General features: G+C 32.6%; 1 protein-coding gene across 1 annotated transcript; it reads right to left on the bottom strand.

Moving 5' to 3' along the window:
• Window positions 1–3,782: 3,782 nt before the first annotated feature.
• On the bottom strand, window positions 3,783–6,447 carry LOC114580709. Its single transcript, XM_028699131.1, has 3 exons — window positions 6,308–6,447; window positions 4,920–5,046; window positions 3,783–4,802 (listed from the first exon to the last, which is right to left on the bottom strand). Exons 1-3 carry the CDS (start codon window positions 6,445–6,447, stop codon window positions 3,783–3,785), a joined length of 1,287 nt encoding a protein of 428 aa, XP_028554964.1.
• Between the last annotated feature and the right edge of the window lie 13,859 nt (window positions 6,448–20,306).

A 20,306-nucleotide genomic window follows, 5' to 3' on the forward strand; every position in this document is an offset into this window, starting at 1 on the left:
TATTTAAAAAAGTCACTTAGTAAAGTATTTTAGACATATTTCTAAAAATACAAAATCTGGACCCATGTCTTATGATTTTGATGATAACAAATATTGTTGGGTTATCTAATATGTCATCTCCTATTACTATTAATATTTCATATGTATTCTTATGTACTAAAATTTTAGTTCCATTGTAAATTATGCAAAGTGATCAATTAATGATAGGGTAGAATAGGGTTAAGTGTCTTTAAGAGTTTGTATTTTTTTACTTTTATTTATTTTAACATTTCTTGAGTCAAAGTAATGTATTTGGGGGATGTTAAACTCTGTGACCGTATACACACACACACACACTTAGGAGAGTCAGATAGTGAAAAAAGTAGAAGTAAAATTCTTTTGAACTAATCATATTATACGGTTGATATCATACTATACAATCAGCTATTCAAAAAATCATTATAACAACTAATTAGCATAACTAAATCTATTTAAACTCATTGTATTACATGATCCAGATCATACAGGATGATTAGTTTTGACCAAGATTTTAGTTGCTAATCATAATTTAGGCAATATTTCAAAATTCAAAATTTGAACTAATCATACTATACAATACGCATAGTACTATATGATATAGCCAAATAATGCCAAAATTGATCTTGTAATTATAAGATAAAATTTGGATTAATTAATCTAGTTACATTGTACTATAAGATTAGACAAATCATACTGAATGAATCGATCTTTACGTGGGATAATATTTATTCACCACCAATCGCACAGGATGATAATCTAATTCAATTTCACTATTACTAAGAGTTGATGTTTCATATCGTACATGAAAATCAACTCAAATACTTGAACTGATTGTATAGCACCTTATTCTTAATATAGTACTAATAGAGCAACTTAAACTAATCATACTAGATGATCTATGATTATATTTTATAATCAATGTCAACCTAATTAATTTATTAGGGCTTTTTGTGAAGCCTTGTATTTAAGCTCACTTAATAGACTTATTTTAGTTCTTTGGGTATTATTGGGTTTTCTTGAGACAGATCTTTAATAAAAGATCATGGAGAGCTTTGGGAAGGAGAAAGAAGAGTATGTAAGTAAGGGAGGAGTGTGAGGGGTTTTTGAATGGATTCTGTGAGCAAGCTTCTGCCTTATTTCCTGTGAGTATCTTTCTTGATTTCTTGGGTTGCTCTAGGAAGAAGATCATCAGTCTGAAGACCATTAAGGTTCTCTGTCTTCAACAGGGGGTGTAAAGGAGTGCTAGGTACGATGTCTTCACCAGGAGGGTGAAAAAGGAGTGTGAGGTTCTCTACCATCATCAAGAGGGTGAAAAAAAGGTCAAGGTTCTCTACCACACCAGGTTGGTGAAAAGATTATAAGGTTTTCTCTGCCTAGTTGTGGGGGCTAAGGGAGAAACACTAAAATTATTTGAGAGTACTTCAGGGAGTGGATGTAGGTCATTGTTTGATTGAACCATTATAAAATTTTGTCATTTTTATTCTGTGTTTTACTTCAATTTACTTTTTAGCATTTTAATTTTCTAAAAATTTCATGTCAAAAAATTAGATGTTTGATGATATATTGACTAATTCATCATCACCATAGTTATAAGTTTTTATGTTGTTAATTTGATTCTACATCTATAATAATATAATTTATTTCAAGTTATTTAAAAAAATCCAAAAAAAATTATTTGTATTTAAAGGTTTTTAAAAACAACTGATTCACCCCACCCCCACCCCCACTCCACTTTGTGTGTCTAGAGATAGTTCACCGAGGGTTAACATCCTTTATCGAAGATTCACCTAGGAGCACAGAGTCCCATCCAGGTTGATCTTGTAGTTCTTGATGAGGAAAAACATAATAAATTTTCAAATAGAAAGCTTAAGGAAGTGTAACTTACTCTAGCTTATACAGAATAAAATGAGGAAGTTAGGAGTAAACTAAAGTCATATGTAATAAAATTGTTGTTTCTATAAACAGGGAGAATAAAAGCCTCAAAACTTTAATATTGTTTGACTTTTATTTTGTCTTGCATGAATGAGAAGTCAATGAAAATGGATTCTACATATATCTCATTTATTTGTACTGATGAATATCTAAATAAGAACTCAAATGGTGAAGAAAATAACTCTTAGGAAATATTAATGAAATTAAATGAATATAAAGAGTTTCTACAAACTCTATCTAAAAATTATTCCCCAATTTATGACTTTTAGGTGATTCTATCAATATCAAATTAGAGATATCTGATTAAAACTATTTGTCAGAGTAAAAATCAAAATATAATCAATGATCAAGAAGCTTACCAATCTGATATTTCTTCTCCTAATGGGGTAGTTAAAGTAAACCTTCATAATGGTATGGCTCTACCTCCATGAACTTTAGCTGCCAATAAAGGAAAGTATATTACAACTAATAAAGAAATTTTAAATCAACCTCTACTAGTTAAAGATTTAAGTGTACTAAATCCGAAAAGTTCTAAAAGTGGATTATAATGTCTTAGCATATCTCAAAAAGCTGCTCAAGAAACTAGGTATTTATGAAGTTCTAGTTCTCTCTAAAGAAATAAGGAGGCTTTAATAAAAGCTTTTCTCAACCTAAACATTTGTATGGCTTATATATCATCAACATAGTAAGAAGAAGTGTTATATTTAATGAAAGTTCCAAGAATCACATTTTTATGAAGATTTTTCTTTGGGAATTATGAATCATAATCATCCGTTATACTTTTTTCATGAATGTAAACAATTTAAAATTATCTCATGTCCTTATTGATCTAGGTGCATCGATTAATATCATGACTCTTAGAGCTCTTACATACTTAAAAGTTGATACTCGCAAAATTATTTCTAACAAGATAATTTTGCAAGAATTCAATGAAAAAGGTGATAGAGCTTCAATTTCAATAACACATCTCCTAGAATTAAAAACCTTGAAAATTGAAGAAAAATTTCATATTATATTTTTTAAGGCTTTTTTTAAACCTCTCTTTTGTAGACACTGACTCCATTAATATAGAATGGTGCTTTCTACCCTTTATCAATGTATTAAATACTCTCTAACACTTTATTAAAGGTAATTTAAAACCATTTTCAATTCATGAAGTTGGTACATACAAAGATGCTTCATACTATCTCTTCAATAATTAAAGTATCTTCTCTAGAAATTTTGAACTTACTGAAATAGAAGAAATAAAAAAAAAAGGAAAAGTGTTGCAACTCAAGAATCATGATTTTTTTTTAAACAGTGCAAGAGCAATGGTATTAAAAGAGAAAGGAAAGCAACAAATTTAGATACAAGCTAAATTGATAGCATCTCATCCTTGATCATATCAATCAAAGGATTCAGAATTCTATCAAAAGAAATACTATTAAAAACAAAAGTACCATCAATAGCTAAAGTTGCACAAAAATCAGCTACTTTATTACAATTCATATTAACATGATGAAAAACAACCTTGTTAAAGTCCTTCAAGAAGAAAAAGTCCTTGACCGGCCACTTATCCAATTCCCAATCAACTTTCTTCAAAGAATTTTGTAAGAATGTAATCACATTAGTATTATCACTTTCAATGATAATGCCTTTGCTCTCAAGCATCCAACTTTGTATGAAATCTATAATATTGACAATAACCTCCATCTCCAGTTGGGCAATATCCCAATGAATCTTATTCCTCTCAAAAACAAGAAGAAGTCTACCTTTATGGTCTCTAAAGATACCACCGATTCCACCTCTATTTGAGCTCAACAAAGATGCATCCACATTTATCTTGATCCAATCTAGTGGTGGAAGCGCCAAGTAGAAAATAACTCCCTTGGGAGATTAGCACCCCAGCTAACTAGATAAGGAGAAGACTTCAAAACAGCAAGAGAGAGCACATTTGCAGCCACTGAGGAACTTGGCAAAGCTGCCTTACCAAGTTTTACTGAATTGCGGTTTTTCCAGTTTAAAAACATAGCAACACAGTAAACTCTTACCATACCAGAATTCGTACCAGAAATCCTTTTCAGCTCTTCAAAACAACCCTCCAAATATCGAAATGAAGAAATATAAAACCCCCATTCATGAGTTTTATTAATCACCTCTTGAAGATATTTACACTGAACAATAACATGCTCATAATTTTCCGTTTCAAGACATCCTCTAGCACAACGATCATCAGTTGCTAGTGTTTGGAATTTTAAAAAGTGGTTTGTAGGAATAGCAAATTTGCTAAGCCTCCACCAAAAAAAATCCACATTATAGTTAAGCTTTAAGCTCTTAAGCCAACTATAAAAACCATCAACATCACTAATTCCTTTGTCTTTAATGGCATTATCATAAGCTAAAGCCGAAATAGATTTACCCGAGCACTTACACACTGTCTCCAATTGATCTTCCCACTGGACATCTGGTTTCACATTCCTGATAAGACTTGCTAGATCTTCATGGAACCAATTGAGTAGTTTACCTTCATCCCACTGTCCTGTATCTGAAATAAGCTGTTGAACTTTCAAATTCTCTAAAGCACCACAATCAATAAAAGTATGCCACTCATTTAAGCATCTATCCAGCAACCAAACATCATTAAGAACCTGAATTTGATCTCCTCTTCCCTCCTTCCATCTAAAAATAGGCTTTAAAAATTTCCCTCCATCCTTTAAAATTTTCCAGACATTAGAGGAGCAGTTTATGCAGTTGTCGTTCAACACATTATTACCAAATTTGGCCAAAGCCGTTCGGTGTAGAATAGTCTCAGGTTTGTGGATAAAGTTCCAGGTTAATCTAGCCCGTAGAGCTCCTGATTTGTTTGTGAATGACTACACACCCAGAACACCAACATTTTGTGGATTACAAATTTCTTCCCATGAAACGTAATGTAATCCATACTTCCCATCTTGCTTATGCCAAAGAAACTTCCTATACAATTTCTCTACCTCCTGAATCACACTCTTAGGAACAAGAGATTGAGTTATAACAAAGCTCAGAAAAGACATCAAAGAGGTTTTTGTAAGTGTAATCTTTCCTCCCAACGAAAAGGATTTCTTCCCCCACACATTAAGCCTATCAGTAACATGGCTTAATAAATCTTGAAAATCAGTAACTCCTGACCATTGTAGAGAGATCTTAATTCCTAAATAGTGTAATTCCTTAACCACCTTGAAGCCAAGGATTATTAACACCTATTAATAAACTTCCCAAACATAATTTGTGATTTGTTAATATTAACTCTTTGCCCTGTCCAGCTACAGAAATCCTTCACAATGCAACTAATCAACTGAGCTATGGGATCTAAAACCCTGGAGAGTAACAGTACGTCATTTGCATACAAAAGGTGTGAGATACTTTGACCTCTTAAAGTCACTTGAATGCCCAATGTCCGACCTCTTTGTTCAATAACACTAGACAACAATTGGGAGCACATTATTAATAAATACGGGGAGAAAGGGTAACCTTGCTTAAATCCACAATGAGCATCAATCCATCTTGTACACTTTTCATTCATAACAATAGCAAATCTAGCATTTACCACACAATCCATTAGATGCTTCGAAAAGAAAACAGGAAAACCATGCCATTGGAGAATTTGATTCAAAGTTAGCCACCCCATACTGTTAAACGCCTGCTCCATATCCAGTTTCATCACCATCATTCCTTTTTATTTTTAGAAACTTTGAATTTATTAAAAATTTCCTGCGCCAATAAGCAATGCTCTGGAATTAACCTTCCCGGAATGAAGGCTACTTGTTCCTTGGATATCATACTGGGTAAGCCATTTTTCAACCTATTTACCAATATTGTGGCCAAAATTTTATACGTACTTTGACTCAAGCTGATGGGTCTGAAGCTAGATGGCACCAATGGATTTTTAATCTTACGAATTAAGATAATAAGTGTAGTGTTCCTATCTTTATGCATCTCTCTACCATTAAGAAATTTCTTAATTGCACTCCATGTAGTCTCACCTACTATATTCCAGTAACATTTAGAAAAGGAGGCATTCACCCCATCAATTCCGGGAGACTTATTATTCCCTTGCTAAAAAACTGATCTCCTGCATTCTTCGATAGTAAAATCTGCACCTAGCAATGCAGCACCACATTCATTCAACTTTTATTTTTCTGAAGGCAACGACCAACCAGATAATTCACAATCTCCATACTCCCACTTCTTCTCAAAGAACTATAAGAAGACTTGCTCAATTTGATCATCCTCGTCCACAAGATTGTTATTAACATCCTTAATTTGCCGAATCCAATTAGCATTCCTACGTGCTGAAGCAAAATTATGAAACAACTTTAAGTTGGAGTCACCTTACTCATACCATCTAGCCTTAGCTCTTTGGTTCCACCAAGTAGAAAGTCTTCTAAGAGTTATATTTAATTCATGAATCTTCCTTCTAAGCATGAGCAAATCATCACTAGCAGGCCCAGAACCCGCAACCTCCTTAATTTGTAATTCCATGATTTCTCTTTTTAGTTCCTCCTTCAGTTTATATAAATCACGGCATTTATTCTTATTTTAGAAAAATAATTCTCTCAATGTCCTCTTCAACTTTCTATGAAGCACCTCCTCTTCTTCCCCGAAATTAGCCTTCTTCTAAGAATTCTGAACAATGCTCCAAGCAGCTGGGTAAGACCTCCACGTGTCTTTAAATCTAATACTCTTGTTCTTGTTGATCTTTCTTACATCCAAATTGAACACAATTGGGCTGTGATCCGATGCCACCTGAGCAAGATGTTTAACTTTACCAAATGGCACCAAATGCAAAGCTAAGGAATTGAGCAAACACTTATCAAGCCCTTCCCAAATCCTAGAAGAGCCTTCCTTATTGTTACACCAAGTAAAACTCGGTCCAACAAAACCTGCAACTTGAAAATCTGCATTAGTAAAAAATTCTTTCATCTCTCTAGGCCCTCTAGAGAATAAGAACCGCTTTCCACCCTTCTTCTCTTCTTTATTTAAGATACAGTTGAAGTCCCCCCCCCCCACAATAGCAGGACCCGAATCCTTCAAATTAGTCTCAAGTATGCTCTAAAGGCTCCTTCTCTCATTATTCAATATACTGTCGTATATCATTGCCACCTTCCACACACCCAAAGAAGGTGTTTCAAGAGATCCAATCACTAGTTGAGAAGCACTTCTTTCAGCATAAAAAGAAACAATCTTCGTATTCCACAGCACCAAAATGCCACCCGCAGTGCCCATAGCTGGGAAATGAAAGTAATCCCAATCCTTCCCAATAAGAAAATCAACTTCAATTCTATCAATACTAGATAACTTGGTCTCCATCAATCTAACAAAACAAATACCATGATCTCTAACTATCTCCTTGAGATACAAGGAAGCCTGTTTTTTTGGTTCCCCAGCAATTCTAGAAAAGTAAAGAATTCATCTATTTACCAGCAGGGAGCCATCCTCACCTAGAAAACTTCCTTTAGTCTCCTTCCTCTTTTTCCTATGCTCTAGCTCTAAGGGGCCCAATGATTTCAGTTCCTTAGCTAGTTTAACCTTCATCAGACTGTTATTCTGAGGAACAACTGTTTCCACATCCTCTGGCATCTCAACACCATCAGCCAACTTCTATTGTTGATGCATATAAGAATGATCTGTCACTTTCCCTACTTCAATTTCATTAAATAGAGCATCAAATTTGTTTGAAACAGAAACCACCCCCAGTACACTCAATATCAAAAACTTCTTTATTAACATTATTTACAGTAGCCATATCAGTCTGATCCCACTGAAATTATGGCTCCATCACTTTTTCCAGCTTTTGAATTTGTCCTACATCAAACTGAGATACATGAGCTTATCAACAGCCCTTGCCTTACCATTCCAAAACCTCTTATTTTTAAACTTAATGTGTATCCACGGCCCATAGTTATATTAGCTTCCTCAGCACCTTCCCTGTCAACCATCCCATCCACATTCTTCTTAGGATCAGCTTTCTTAATTGGTTGCTCCACCGGGACTTTCTTCACACTTTCAGGGCACAGCTTGCTCTCATGCCCCACCTTCCCACACTAGTAGAAAATTAAATCAATCTTCTCGTATTCAATTCTTTGGAAGAAATGACTAGCATTCCTATCAACCCACACACCATTTGGGAGACTATTTTCCAAATTCAGACTGATACATACCCGGGAAAATTCTCGCTTTCCCCATTTAAATGAATTACCATCCAATAGCATAGGAGCTCCAATTCTCGATGCAATCCTAATGATGTTTTCCTAGTCCCAACAATACATTGATTAGCAAGGAAACCGAACCCAAACCGGTGCATTAATTCCTCTAAAGGAATTAGGATTGAAAAATGGAGACCATTTATCCATCCCGACAATATGGCCTCCCATAAACCAAGGGCCACCTTTCAGAACTTCTTCCATTGCGTCTGCTGATTTAAACGAGCATAAGATCCAATTTAACCCAGTGGAAGTCATATGAAAACTTCCGAACTTACTCCACTGCTTCCTCAACTCCAAGCTGCACAGAGGAAATGAAACTTTATCACCTAATACCTTAACAACCAGAGAGTGTTTCAGTACCTCTGAATTTAACATTTCCTTCTCAGCATTGAGTTTTATTGCCATACCATCTTCAGACATCTCCGTTATCACCTTGTCATTAGAGATCTTAATATGTTGCATCCTTTTCCAGGCTTCTTTAAAACTTTCCTTTATAACATTCAAATAAGAAACCCGCGAAACAGAGGAATCCAGATTCTTGTCCAACTCAACTTCTTTAGAGAAAAATCATCAACCACTTCCTTTGCAGAATTATCAATCTCAGAAATCAAATCCCGTCTAAGTTGTTCTTCATGATTAAACACAAACTTATTAACTTTCATAATCACGCCCGCCGACGTAGATGCATCTGGAATATTGTCAAGAACAATTTTGTCATTCACAAAAACATTGATATCCTCAGATTCCCGATCAACTGCAACTTGCTTTCCTCTACCGTCAATCGCCTCTTAACAAACCAGCGGCCTCACACCTTCCCTGATAACAATTTCACCTCCAACCTTACCAATACCACGGTTGGTACATGCCGAACAAAAGTTTGTCATGATCTAAACAAAAATGTACCGCCGATCAGCCGGCAGCACAAACTTCAGGCAGCACGATCTTCCGCCAGTGCAAAGCCCGCGAACACAAGAATTCAAAAATCAAGAATTTTTCTCTCTAGAAAAACATGGAGCTTCTCTCTCTAGCGATCTAACAAAACCCTGGAATTTATTCCCAAGAATTGTGATTTTTTATGATAACAAAATATTATTATTTTGATAATTTTATTATTTTTACTAGCATATATTAGATATTTATCTTTGTTTTTGTGTCTATTAATATTTCAAGAAAATTATATACTACTCCAGATTGCTAAAGACTTTAAGACAGGGAAGAGTAGGATTTCATATAATATAGCCTCTATATCTCTATTTTAATTTCTTGAGTCTAAGAAAGTGTGATTATAATTGGGTAACCGTGCACACATACATATGGTGAGAGAGATAAAATTTAAATTGATTTTTTTACTAATTATATTATACGGTATGTAATTGTACTATATGATTTGACATAGTTTCCTTCAGAATGCAGTTAATCAAATTATTTCATAATTTTGTTAACTATTTGTATTGTATGATGTTAAGTCATACAGATGACTAATAGAGTAAAAAAATTAGGTTCATTTAAGATTATACCAATTGAATACATTTATTTTTTAAACTATTCATATAGTACTATCTGTATTCGTATAGATGACTGATCGAGTACAAAATTAAGTTTGTTCCAGATCAATCTGAACGAACAAATATTTTTGAAATTTTTTGTACAGTATGGTTTGAATTCATAGAGATGATGGATAGTGTACGAAATTGCTCATCCAAGTTCATACCAAATGAATCCCTAATTTTTTTAACTATTCATACCAGATGATCCATGATAATATAATATGAATTTAGCATGGTTCCTTTAAAATTTTCAATTTTTGGACAACTTTTCATGTGTTTTTTGTTTAAAGAATCCTAAAAACTCTCTCAATAATCCTTTGCGAAGAATTTCTCTTGAGAGTGACCATTGAGAGTATTTTTGGGTAAAATTTTGTGAGTGAAGAGTGAGAGATCTAGTGGGGAGTTGTGAGGGTTCACAAGGTTGCCTAAAGTGGTGATCTTTTTTGTCTTCTTCAAGTTTCTATCCAACTTCTTTAGAGGCTCTTAAGAGAAGATTTTCAACATTAGATCTATGTACTATGCCTTCACCAGGAGGGTGAAAAAGAATGTGATGGTACACTGTCATCACTAAAAAACTATAAAAGGCGGCGGTTCTCTACCGCACCAGGTTGGTGGAGGAGACTTTGTAAGGGCTTCTCTGTCTTGTTGTGGGGGAAAAAGGAGAGTCAATATTATTTAGTACAATTTTTGGAGGAGTCTCCAGGTGGTGGATGTTGGTTAAGTTAGACCAACCAATTATAAAATTTGGTTTTCTTCTATTTTTTTTTTTCTTGTATTTTTATTTTTTTCATTTAAAATTTTTGTTGTTAAAAAATCTTCTATGGTAATTACTTCTATAAACAACTACATATTTCAAGATTAGTGATTTAATTCTCTAAAAGATCTAAAAAGGTTTTACAAAATTCAGGAAAAATTTTAATAACCAATTCATCCCCCCTCTTGGTTAGCCTTGGGATAGTTCTATAAGGTGTATCAACCTACTTAAACTTTCAAGTGGTACCAAAGCCAATTTCAAAAATTAAGGTTTAGACTACTTTTTAAAAAATGTTCAAGGCTAATTTTGGTAACCAAAATACTGTTGAAGGATATCAAATCACCAGACCTCTTTTATTTGATAAAATTCCTTTTGATTTTTGGAAAACTCACATGTTTATTTTTCTATAATCACGTGACTATTGCATGTGGATATTAGTACAGGAAGGTTATACTAGACCAAATAGAATTATTAATGGCATTAGAATTGAAACACCATTTACTGAATGAACTTTAGAAGAAAGAGAATTAGTACATTTAAATGTAAAATATTTAATTAGTTTTTTTGTATGCTTTAAATTTGATGATTATATGCTTGTTTATACTTACAAAGCTAAAAAAGAAATCTTTATTAGACTTTGTATAACTTATGAAGAAATAATGAGGTAAAATAATCTTGGTTGAACATTTTATTACATAATTATGATCTATTTCACATGAAACCAAATGAGTTAATTTCTGATATGTATACAAGGTTTACTCATATTGTTGCCTCATTGCATATTTTAGGTAAAGAACTTACAAATTCAAAAAAAAAAGTTAATAAAATTTTACATATTTTACCTGCTACTTATGATGTAAAGATAACTATCATAACTAAGTCTAAAGATTTGAATGTATATTCTATCAATAATCTACTTAGATCACTTATTTCTTACGAGCAAGGAGTGAATCAAAGATAGATGGATGTAGGTGACAACAGGTAAGAGAAAAATGTATCTTTAAAAGTTGCTAATTTAGAGTGTTATCAATTAATGCTAGAGGATGAAGAAGATATTATACTTATGACTAAGCAAATAAAAATTTTCTTAAGAGAAAGCAATGATGATGTTAGCATTAGAACAAAGGGTAAGAATCCAAAAGTTTCTAATGTAGTCAATGTTATGAATGCAAAAAACCTAGACATATAAAGATTGAGTGCCCAAATCTCAAAGCTAACTATCAAGGAGAAATTTGAGGAGAAAACTAATAGTAAGAAAGGAAAGAAAAGAATGAAAATAACTTTTTGGGCTGACTCAACTTCAGACTCTTTAGAAATAAAAGTAGAAGACGAGGTTATAAATTTGTACTTAATGATAGATTAACATGATCATTCAGATCAATAGGAGGTATACATCCAGTTCTATGATGAATTATTTGAAGTTTCTGAGAAAATTCATAATGCATATAAGAAACATAAAAAATTTGCATGTTAATCTTATTATCAAGTATTTGAATTTACAAAAATAGTATAAAAATCTTAGGAATTGTTACATAGAAATAGATAGCAATCACATGCCTTTTCTAGATGAATTTGATGATTTGAATAAGAAGCATGAACTATTGAAAACATCTTATATTGAGTTTAAAAATTCTTTTAAAGCATCTATGGATGAATCTAATAGAAGGGAACATGATTTTATGATTGAAAATTTGATTTTGGAAAGTGCGCTCATATCTTTAAATAAAATTGAATGCTTTTAAGGAAAATAAGTCATCTCCCACACTTGAACAATTTTATAAGCTTAACCGAAAGCATACAAGTCAAAACCTAGGAAAATATATTTTAACTCATATAGATTAGTAAATAATTTTTTTGGTGTTAAATGTTTTTCATGTGGCATATTGGGGCATATTTCCCATACTTGCACTATTTGTAATAGAAAACATTTAGTGTGGAGACTTAAGATGCATCAATAACATTATATCAAATATGAAACTAGATTATCATTATCAAGAGGTGAACCCAAATTTATTTGGGTTCCAAAGTTTATTGTTTGATAATTATGTTAAAATGCTCTCATATAAGCCCTCATAAGAGCATATGGTACCTGGATAATATATGTTCACAATAAATGACTAGAGAAGCAAATCAATTTTTATTTCTAGAAGTTAGGACTGGAGGCAAAGTGACACTTGGAGATAACACCACAAGAAGAGTGGTAAGTTCAGGTATAATTGGTAACACAAAGAATTTTCTGATTGATAATATTTTATTAGTATAAGGCTTAAAATAAAACTTGCTTAGTAATAGTTAGCTCTTTGATAAAGGCTTTAACATAAATTTCTTGCTTACAAGTTGCATTATAAATAAAAATAGAGTTGATGTGTTACATGGAGATAGGGTAAATAATATTTACATGCTTTATTTAAATTATGTTATATGTTCTAATGCCTTTTGTATAAAAATTATTACTAATGAATCTTGGTTATGACATATAAGACTTTGCCATGCAAGCATGAACAATCTTAGAAAGATTATCCAAAAATTTTGGTTAGAAGCATACCCAAATTTGATTTCACTAAGGATCAACTACTTGATGCATGTCAATTAGGAAAATAAGTCAAGTCCTCTTTTCATTTAATTAAATATCTTAGAACTAGTAAACCCTTAGAAGTCCTTTATATAGATCTCTTTAGACATATTATCACTATAAGTCTAGGAGGGAAAGTTTTTGGGTTTGTAATTATTGATGATTATTCTAGGTTCATTTGGATTAGATTCTTATCATATAAGAGTAAATCATTTGATGAGTTTAGAATTTTACTACTTAGATTCAGAGAAAGTTTGGTTGTGAAATTCTTTCAATTCATAGTGCCCATGATGGAGAATTTAAAAATGAAAATTTTGAAGTTTTCTATAGAGAACAAGGGATATATCACAACTTTTCAGCGCCTAGGATCCCTCAACAGAATGGGGTGGTTAAAAAAAAAAAGAATAGATTTTTGGTAGAAGCCGCTAGAGTCATGTTGGCTGAATATTCACTTCCTAACTATTTTTAGGCTGAAGCAGTTAATACAACTTATTATGTTCTAAAAAGGGTGAACATTAGATCTAAGTTGAATAAGACACGTTATGATCTTCTTAAGGGTATGACACCCAAACTCTCACATCTACATGTCTTTAGATATAAAATTTTCATTCATAATAATGTCAAAATAGTTTTAGGAAAATTTGATCCTAAATCTAATGAGGGAATCTTTTTAGGATATTCAAGTGTTGGCAAATCCTATAGTATTTTTAGCAAATGGACTCTGGTAGTAGAGGATACCACATATAGTTTTTGATGAATCTAATATTTTTATAGGGTCTAGGTTAGAAGAAGAAGATGTTGAAGAAATTATTCAAGGAATTAAAAATGTAAATCTTGAAGAGAGGGTTGGAAGAGAAAATACATTGCCTAGAGAATGAAAATATTTTAAAATTCATCCTAAATAATTAATTTTAGGATATTAGAATGAAGATGTTAGAACTAGGCATGGACTTAGCAAAGAAGTGAACCACCCAACATTTTTTTAATGATTGAACCCACTAATTAAATCAAGCACTTTCTGATAATTTTTAGATTCTAGCTATGCAAGAAGAGTTGAGTTAATTCATTAGAAATGATATTTGGGAGTTAATAGAATGACCTAAAAAATCAAAGTGTTGTTGGAACTAAGTGGATTTCCAAAAAAATAATGAATGATTAAAGTGCAGTGGTTAGAAATAAGAAAAGAATTGTGGCCAAGGGGTACAATCAAAATAGAAAGATTTGATTTTTATGAGTCTTTTTCCCTTGTAGCTAGACTTGAAGCAATAAGGTAGCTTCTAACCTTTACCTATTTTAAAGGATTTAAATTATTTCAAATGGAGATTAAAAGTGCCTTTCATAATGGTTTGATAAAAGAGAATGTTATGTTGTGCAACCTCCAAGTTTTGAAAATTCAAAATTTCCTAATCATGTGTTTGAATTGAGGAAAATATTAGATGGACTAAAATATGCACCTATGGCATGGTATGAAAGGCCAAGCACATTCCTACAAGAAATATCTTTTGTTAAAGGTAGTACGGACACCACTCTCTTCATAAAAATAGTAAGAGATGACATCTCATTATTCAAATTTATGTTGATGATATCTTGTTTGCATCCTCTAATAAAAATCTTTGTGAAAACTTTTCAAAAATAATGAGTAAGCAATTTGAAATTAGTTTTATGTGAGGCTTGAGTTACTTTCTAGTTTTAGCATAAAGCTAAAAGAGGTTGACAACTTTATTAATCAATTAAAATATGTTAAAGACATCCTTAAGATGTATAAAATGGATAAAGCTAAAACAATAATTACTCCCATTGGTTCATCAGTTTAATTAGATAAGGACTCTAAAGGAAAAATTGTTGATTAAAAGAAATTTAGAGGGATAATTAGATCATTAATTCATTTAACTACTAGGAGACTTGATATCATGTTTAGTGTTTGTCTTTATACTAGCTTTCAAGCTAATCCAAAAGAATCCCATTTAACTGTTGTTAAAAGAATTATTGGATATCTTTTAGGAAATTAAAACTTAGGGATTTAGTATCCTAGGTACAACACTTCTTTTGAAGTCATTTGACATTCTAATTCGGACTTTGCAAGATATATGGTCAATAGAAAAAGTACTTTTATAACTTGTTAATTTATAAGAAACTCTTTAGTTTTCTAGACTAGTAAAAAACAAAACTCAGTAGCCCTTTTTACTGCTTTTTTTTTTTTTTTTGAAGAATGCAATTTGCATTAAGATAAGAAAAAAACAAGATACAATCTAAAGAAAGTGCTCACACTCCTTCTTCAACAACAAACAAAGTGAAGGAGGAATGTTGTCGAATGAAGAACTATCAAAGTAAAAATTGTTATCTCTAGCCATAGAAGCACAAAGATCGGCTACATTATTACAATTCCTATGCACTTGATGAAGAATTACCTTATTGAAGTCAGTTAAGAAGAGAAGGTCCTCCTCCATCCCATTATTATTTTTCCATTTAGCCTTGTTCAATGAATCTTGTATGAATTTGATAACAATTATGTTATCACCTTCAATAATGATTCCTTTACTCTCAAGCATCCATGGTTGTATAAGCTTCCTAAGTTCCATAACAGTATCAAGCTCAAGGCTATTAATATCCCAATGTATTCTCTTTTCACCAAAAGCAAGTAATAATCTCCCTTTGAAGTCTCGAAAACATCCTCTAATACCAGCACTATAAGAAGTAAGAAGAGAAGCATCCACATTAACCTTAATCCAGTCCATCGGTGGAGGGTGCCAAATATCTTGGAACTCCCTAGAGAGATTAGCACCCTAGTTACGAATGATAGGATTAGCAGTATTTACAGCGGAGAAAAGAACTTCAGCTGCAATGGTAGCTATAGGAATAGCAGGTTTCCCATGTTTAACGGCATTTCTGTTTTTCCAATTATAGAAGACTTCATTGCAATAGATTCCAGCTAAATTTGGGTTAATTGTAGAAATGACTTTCAGCTCAACCAAACACTCCTCCAAAGTGTTAAAAACAGGAATATAAATTTCGCAATTTTGAATATGTTTTAGGATTTTCCGCAGCTCTAAACAGCAAACTATAATATGTTCCAGATTTTCAATTTCAGGACATCCCCTCACACACCTGTCTTCAGTAGTGAGTCTTCTTAGTTTCAAAAATTCCATAGTGGGTAAAGCTGACTTGCTCAATCTCCACCAAAAAAATTGAATTGGACAGCTAATTTCAGCTTTTTCAGTCATTTATGAAATCCATTATCTCTATCACAGATACTATATTTGTTAAGGTTCTAAAATGCACTGGCTGTAATAGTTTTCCCTGAAAGAAAACTAATCTCCTCCCTATATTCTGCCACTGCATTGGTTTCAATCGGAATTTGCAAAATTACATTGATAATCTCATCAGGAAAGAACTTATGCAGTTTATCCTTGTTCCAATGTCCATTCTCTGTTATTAATTGATTCAGCATCATGCCAACCAAACTCCCACAGTCCGCTGTAATAGGCCATTCATCTATACATCTGTCCAGTAACCAAATGTTTGATAACACACTTATGTTTCTCCCATTGACCACTCTCCACCTCAAAAAAGGTTTCAAGTATTCAACTCCCTCCTTCAAGATTTTCCAAGCAATAGATTTGCCCACATTACAGCTGCCTTTCCACCAACTATCACCATATTTAGCATCCATAATATGATGAAGTAAGGAATTCTGATTTTGAATAAGTATCCAAGTCAGTCTGGCTTTGAGTGAAAGTTCAGGCCACCTTGATCATTTGTTTTTCACAAGGTCTTCCAAGCAATGTAATGCATGCCTTTCTTCCCATCTCTTTTATGCCAAATGAAATTCCTACAACATTTATCAATCTCATACAAGATCTTCTTAGGAACCAAAGAATGGGTGGAAATAAAGTTTGGTAAAGTAAGAAGAGATGACATAGCAAAAGTCATTCTCCCCACCATAGATAAGCATTTGCTACCCCAAGAATTCAATTTAGTTAAGACTGAATCTAATAAGAATTTGAAATCAGCTTTCAAAGGCCTTCTCAACATAAGTTTGATTCCCAATTATTGAAATTCCTCCACCATTTTAAACTTTAAAGTCTTCATAATCTGAAATTTATCCACTCTATTCATACTTTTGCTGAACAGAATTTGAGATTTAGGAATGTTAATTTGAAGTCCAGTCCAAGAGCAAAAATCCTTTACAATTTTGCTCATTTTGATACTAATTCGCTTGGTAGCTTTAGAGAATAAGAGCACATCATCAGCAAACAACAAATGGCTTATATTGTTTGCTCTACAGGAAACCTGAATTCCCAAATCTTGGCCCCTTTGTGCGATAGCCAAGGAAAGAAGCTGAGAACAAAGAACATACAAGAATGGCGATAGAGGGCAACCCTGCCTAAAGCAATTCTCAGCAGCAATCCATTTGGAATTCTTACCATTCAAAATGAAAGCAAATCTAGCATTTCTAATACATTCCATAATTAGCATATTCAACTTCATAGGAAAGCCAAACATCTTTAATACTTGAAATAAAGTATCCCAACACATGCTATCATAAGCTTATGCCATATCCAGTTTAACCGCCATAAAACCTTTTTTCCTCTTAGAAATTTTCATCTTATGTATAAAACATTCTCAATTTGCTCCAAATCATCAACCATAGTCCCATGCTTATCTTTGATTTGCCAAATTCTGTTTCCATTCCTTTTAGCCGAAGCATATTGGTGAAAGAATCTAGAATTCATATCTCCATCTTGTTGCCATTTTACCTTAGCCCTTTGATTCCACCAAGTAGCTAGTCTTCTTAAAGTCACATTAAGTTCATGGACTTTACTCCTTAAAGATTTCAATTTATCAGCCGTTAAACCACCATAACTGGATTCTTCAACTTGAAGTTGTAGGATGTCCTTCTTCAATTCCTCTTTTAAGGAATTAAGTTCTTTGCATTTGTTCTTGTTCCAATAATAAAGAGATTTTAAGGATCTTTTCAGCTTTCTTTGAAGTATTTCAGCATTAGTACCAAAATCCATTTTCTTCCAAGCTTTAGAAATGACATTCCAAGTGGCCGGATAAGACTTCCATGTATCTTCAAACCTTAAAACAGCACAATTATGTTTTTGGGATTCCACCAAATTGATAGCAATAGGTGCATGATCCGAAGCAACTCTAGACAAATGATGTACCTTAGCCATTGGGATACATTGAAGAGCTGTGGAATTTAATAAACATCTATCAAGTCTTTCCCAAATTCTGGAATTACCCTCTTTATTATTGCACCAAGTGTATTTTGGACCTATAAATCCAATATCATGAAAGTCATTATTCATAAGAAACATCTTCATGTCTTTAGTACCATAAGAAAAGTGGAATCTTTTCCCACCTCTCTTGTCCTCCTTGGAGAGGATACAATTGAAATCACATCCAATAATTCCTGGATCATTTCCCATCATACATTCTTCTAGTTGCTGCCAAAGGGATTTATGTTCATATGCATCATTACTTCCATAAACAGTAGCAATGTTCCACTTGCCCATGTTGTTGACATTGAGAATTCCCATAATCAATTGGGAGGAGTTAGCCCGTACTTCAAAGGATGCTGTATCCTTCTTCCACAATACAAGAATACCACCCGAGACACCAATTGCAGGTTGATGAAAGTAATCCCAATATGTAACCATAATCAGATTAATGTCATTTCCATCAAGCGATGTCATCTTTGTTTCAGTTAATCCAATCAAAAAACCTTTATTATCTTTTACAATTTCTCTAAGATAAAGGGAGGTCTCCTTCTTCCTCACCCCCCTACAATTCCAAAAAATAAGTGAAATCATCAAGACATAATAGGGGAATGATCCCACATTATTCCATTGTTTATTTTAGTTCCTCTTATCTTCTTTGTATCAACTTCCATAGGTCCCAAAGCTCTCAATTCCTTGGCTAGTTTCACTTTACTAGAATTTGAGATTGATTTCAATTGATCTTCAAAATTCTGTACAGTATCTGGAATTCTGAGTAACGGATTACTGTCTTTTTGTCCAGGTGGTTCCATCTTCTCTATAAGCCTTGTCTCCACTTCTTCATTTAACTCTCCTTCTTCCAGATCTTCTTCCAATGCTTGGAATTTATTAATTCCAATTGGTATGTCCTGTATTCTTCCAGCATTCACCTTATCTCCCAGTTTTACAGAATTTTTCAGATTTACTTCTAGTTCTGCCTCAACCTGTTGATCCACATTGTGAATTTGCTTCTTTGGTTCCACAGGTCTAAAAACCTATTTACTTATGTTATTAGCTCCACCAAATTTCTTATTATTTTTTATTCTTCTATCTCTAAATTTAACATGGATCCAAGATCCATACTCATCAGATTGCTATTTTTAACTTAGGTTTTTTTACTGCTAAAGTAGAATATATAGCCTTAAAAAGTTGTGTGGCACAGTTTCTTTGATTAAAATAATAACTTATTAACTTAGGTTTTTTAATTGGTACTATTATAATTTTTTGTGATAATATAAGTGTCATTTACATTTCAAAGAATTCAATCCAATACTCCATGACTAAGCATATAGACGTAAGGCATCACTTCATTGGGGACTTTGTCCCAAATGAGAAATTGAGCTACAATATATAGCTATTGAAAATCAACTTGCAGATATTTTCTCAAAACCACTAGCTTTTAAAACTTTTAGCACCTTAAAAACTTGATTGGGTGTTATTGATATTCATGTTTGAAAAATTTTTAAGTCATCAAAATGTGATTGTGTTTGTTTTTTTTTTTCTTTATTTTTATGATGGTAATTTGTTTTTTTTATTTTTGGTTAGTCTTATTTTGTACTTCTTTATTTTGTCTTTGATTTATCTTTTTATTATTTTTATTTTTATGTTTAATGGGTCTTGTTTGGTTTATTTTAGAAAGTATCTTGATCATCATATTCAAATCCAAAATTATATTTCCATTCATACTTTACAAACCACTTTTAGACTTTACTAATTCTACAAATTTTTAATAATATCTTTTCTGAGTTGGACAGACAAATTTTTTATAACTTTTTCATGGTAATTATAAAGTATGAATACCTCATCATTTGTATTACATATCAAACAATTGTCTGTACGAATATATTGCAAAATTCTTCATGAAAGATTCATTTAGGGTTTAGAGTAGTTACTGTTCAATAATCATCCCGAAAAAACACCTACTCATCTATATGATCCACTTATCAGTTTTCTCATGGATGAATTCAATCAATAGGTATGATCTTTATTAATAAATCA

The sequence above is a fragment of the Dendrobium catenatum genome, unplaced genomic scaffold (assembly GCF_001605985.2).
Source record: "Dendrobium catenatum unplaced genomic scaffold, ASM160598v2 fragScaff_scaffold_1220, whole genome shotgun sequence".
Lineage (NCBI taxonomy): Eukaryota > Viridiplantae > Streptophyta > Magnoliopsida > Asparagales > Orchidaceae > Dendrobium > Dendrobium catenatum.

Bases quoted from the DNA above. Each gene is read 5' to 3' on its own strand.
- LOC114580709 (XM_028699131.1), bottom strand. From the start codon at position 6,447: ATGGAATTACAAATTAAGGAGGTTGCGGGTTCTGGGCCTGCTAGTGAT. The intron at 5,047-6,307 runs GTATGAGTAAGG...TGTTACTGATAG, and splicing joins CAAAGAGCTAAGGCTAGATG to GCTTAATGTGTGGGGGAAGA. The intron at 4,803-4,919 runs GTAGAGAAATTG...CTGGGTGTGTAG, and splicing joins CTAAGAGTGTGATTCAGGAG to TCATTCACAAACAAATCAGG.